A 2,699-nucleotide genomic window follows, 5' to 3' on the forward strand; every position below is an offset into this window, starting at 1 on the left:
AACACTAAACTCATCCAGACAATTACAATCACAGATAATATGAAAATCATGCATAAATTTCAAATATATATAGATTTATCAAATCACATGATAAAGGAACCTTGTACTAATGAACTCTATCACGATTACATAGAAGTGTAGCTTCTTCTCAAGATAATTTGCTTGATTAAAAAATAATTATGTAAAAAAGCCCAATTAACCACAGTAAACAGTTTGGTCAAAATAAATTGCACCAAAACCCACTTAATTATTGCACTACACTTTTGACTTGAAGACAATGTTTCTTCGTAAGCTCCTCAAACCGTCATAATTTAGTGTTATTTTAGTAGCATTGTCACATGCAGCATCACATAAATAATGCACCTCACAGGTCATCCGAACACAGTTCATCGGTTTGTCTAAACTCTTAGCGTCTGACATCTACAAATTCACAGGTGTCATGTTAAGCATTGTCTTGGCTCTCAGTGTGACTCCAGCAAAGACATATTTCCTACGTGTTTGTCATCTGTAGTGTCAAATGTCCTTCTCACAAATTGTGGGGTTACTTTCTTATATAGTCTCGTGAACCAACAGGACCGAACTTTGGCATTTCACACACCAACAAAGGAACAAACATCCAAGCAAATTTTCTTGTTTTATTATACTATCCAAAGTGTATTATCATATTAGTTTTATGCATCATTATCTTCTACAGTTTTCTTTTTTATCAAACAGAAACCGAGAGCTTACCTGTGTCCAACTTTTACGCCCCCAGTAAAGTCTTAACAAACAGCAAATCACTTCTCTTAACACAGTTAATGGTGGTTTTTGCATGATTGAACTACTATATAGCCTTTTTCCTGGTCAACATCTGTTTTCAATTGTCTTTATCATAGAGAGAAAGAGAGAGTAAAGAGGAATAAGAGCTTATAATTGAATAGTGTGAGCCTAATTATTTATTTGGGAGCACACCCACCAATTGATCTTCACTCACAGACACGGTTTCTCAGACAACAAGCCTTAGAATAATGTCTTCGATCCTTGTAATTCTGCTTCTCAGCCTCACATACGGTAGTTTTTCTGAGGCTAACCATGACAAGAGGCTTCCTTCTGCTTCTGTGGTTGGCACTGTCTACTGTGACACATGTTTTCAACTGGATTTTTCTAGGGGAAGCCATTTTATTTCAGGTCCCTTTTGCTTCTTCTATTGAATCCCTGGTTCAGCTTCATATCATATCATGTCATACCCATAAGGTGTTATTTGAACTTGGTGGCTAATGTCTGGTTATTCCCTGTGCAGGTGCCTTAGTAGGTATAGAATGTAAAGATGGGAATTCAGTACAAAGATTCAAGAAAGAAGTGAAGACAGATGAGAATGGGGAATTCAAAGTGCAGCTACCTTTCAAAGTGAGGAAACATGTGAGGAGAATCAAAGGGTGTACTTTCAAGTTAATAAATAGCAGTGAGCCTCACTGTGCGGTGGCATCAGTTTCCACCTCTTCTTCAATGAGTCTTAAGACAAGAAATCAAAGAGAACAGGTATTCTCAGCAGGGTTGTTCTCATTCAAGCCTGTAGAAAAGCCAAACTTTTGTAACAAAAAACAGAGTGTTCAAAACTCCAATCCACATGTTTCTGTGAAACCCTTTTCAGAAATTCCACCAAAAGTTCAAACTACAGTGTTCAAATCCAATCCAACTAAAAGTTCAGACAAATCTCAATCAAATAAAGATTTAGCCGAAGATTTCTTTTTTCCTCCAAATCCATTTTTTCCACCACCATTGATTCCTAATCCATTTCAGCCTCCTCCCCTCATTCCAAACCCCTTTCAACCACCTCCTCTTATTCCCAACCCTTTTCAACCACCAAGCCCACCACTCATTCCCAACCCATTCCAGCCACCAAGCCCACCACCCTTCATCCCTAACCCATTCCAGCCTCCTCCAAGCCCACATGCACCCCTCATTCCTAACCCATTCCAGCCTCCACCCAGCCCACCACCATCTTTGTTTCCTCCTTTTCCACCAATAGTAATACCAGGTTTAACTCCATCACCACCACCACCTCCACCACCAGCACCAATTTTCCCTATTCCTCCTTTCCCTCCACTGTTCCCACCTCTATTCCCTCCACCTCACAGTCCTGGCACACCTGCTTCTTCCAAGAATACTTCGCCTTGATTAACTAGATCTTACCAGACATTTTGTAAAAATTTCTTAACAGATATTTGTAAAAAAAGAAAATAAAAAGAGGTGATTTTACCTTATTACTTCATTATTTTCTTCTTTTTATGAATATTTATTGAGAAATTTATCTGAATGAGCTTTATATAGTGTACAATATAAATATGGTTATGATATAAATAACTAGACATGCAGAAGGATACTTTGCAGATAAAGTAGCTACTAAGGAAATAAAAATATACATTGTTGCTATGTTAGTAATTAGTAATAAATATGAGGATTTTGACATCGTAAAGCTTCAATCTTTTAAATTTCTATTACTTGTGTGATTTGTATCTTTGAATTGTTCTGAAAATGCACACTTATAGTTGTGATTTTATTATACATTATAAATTATGACTATATCATAAATTCAGGCGAACAGATTGTAAGTTATTTTCATTTTAAGATTAGGCTGCACTCAGGTTGCTTAAGGAGACCTGGAGAAAATGAATTTATTTTCCATATTGAAATACCGGAGCAATGATTTTTATAATTGT

General features: G+C 36.7%; 1 protein-coding gene across 1 annotated transcript; it reads left to right on the top strand.

Annotated features, from left to right (window-relative positions):
- The first annotated feature begins 588 nt into the window (after positions 1 to 588).
- On the top strand, positions 589 to 2,455 carry LOC124840678 (uncharacterized). The gene is made up of 2 exons (XM_047316775.2): positions 589 to 1,167; positions 1,280 to 2,455. Exons 1-2 carry the CDS (start codon positions 1,008 to 1,010, stop codon positions 2,155 to 2,157), a joined length of 1,038 nt encoding a protein of 345 aa, XP_047172731.2. The 5' UTR covers positions 589 to 1,007; the 3' UTR covers positions 2,158 to 2,455.
- The last annotated feature ends 244 nt before the right edge of the window (positions 2,456 to 2,699 follow it).

Source organism: Vigna umbellata, chromosome 4 (genome assembly GCF_029865625.1).
Source record: "Vigna umbellata cultivar VRB3 chromosome 4, Vumbellata_1.0, whole genome shotgun sequence".
NCBI lineage: Eukaryota > Viridiplantae > Streptophyta > Magnoliopsida > Fabales > Fabaceae > Vigna > Vigna umbellata.

What these genes read in the sequence shown, in the direction of transcription:
- LOC124840678 (XM_047316775.2), top strand. Translation starts at nt 1,008, where the DNA reads ATGTCTTCGATCCTTGTAATTCTGCTTCTCAGCCTCACATACGGTAGT. An exon ending in GGGAAGCCATTTTATTTCAG is followed by an intron (nt 1,168 to 1,279) that starts GTCCCTTTTGCT and finishes TTCCCTGTGCAG; the next exon opens with GTGCCTTAGTAGGTATAGAA.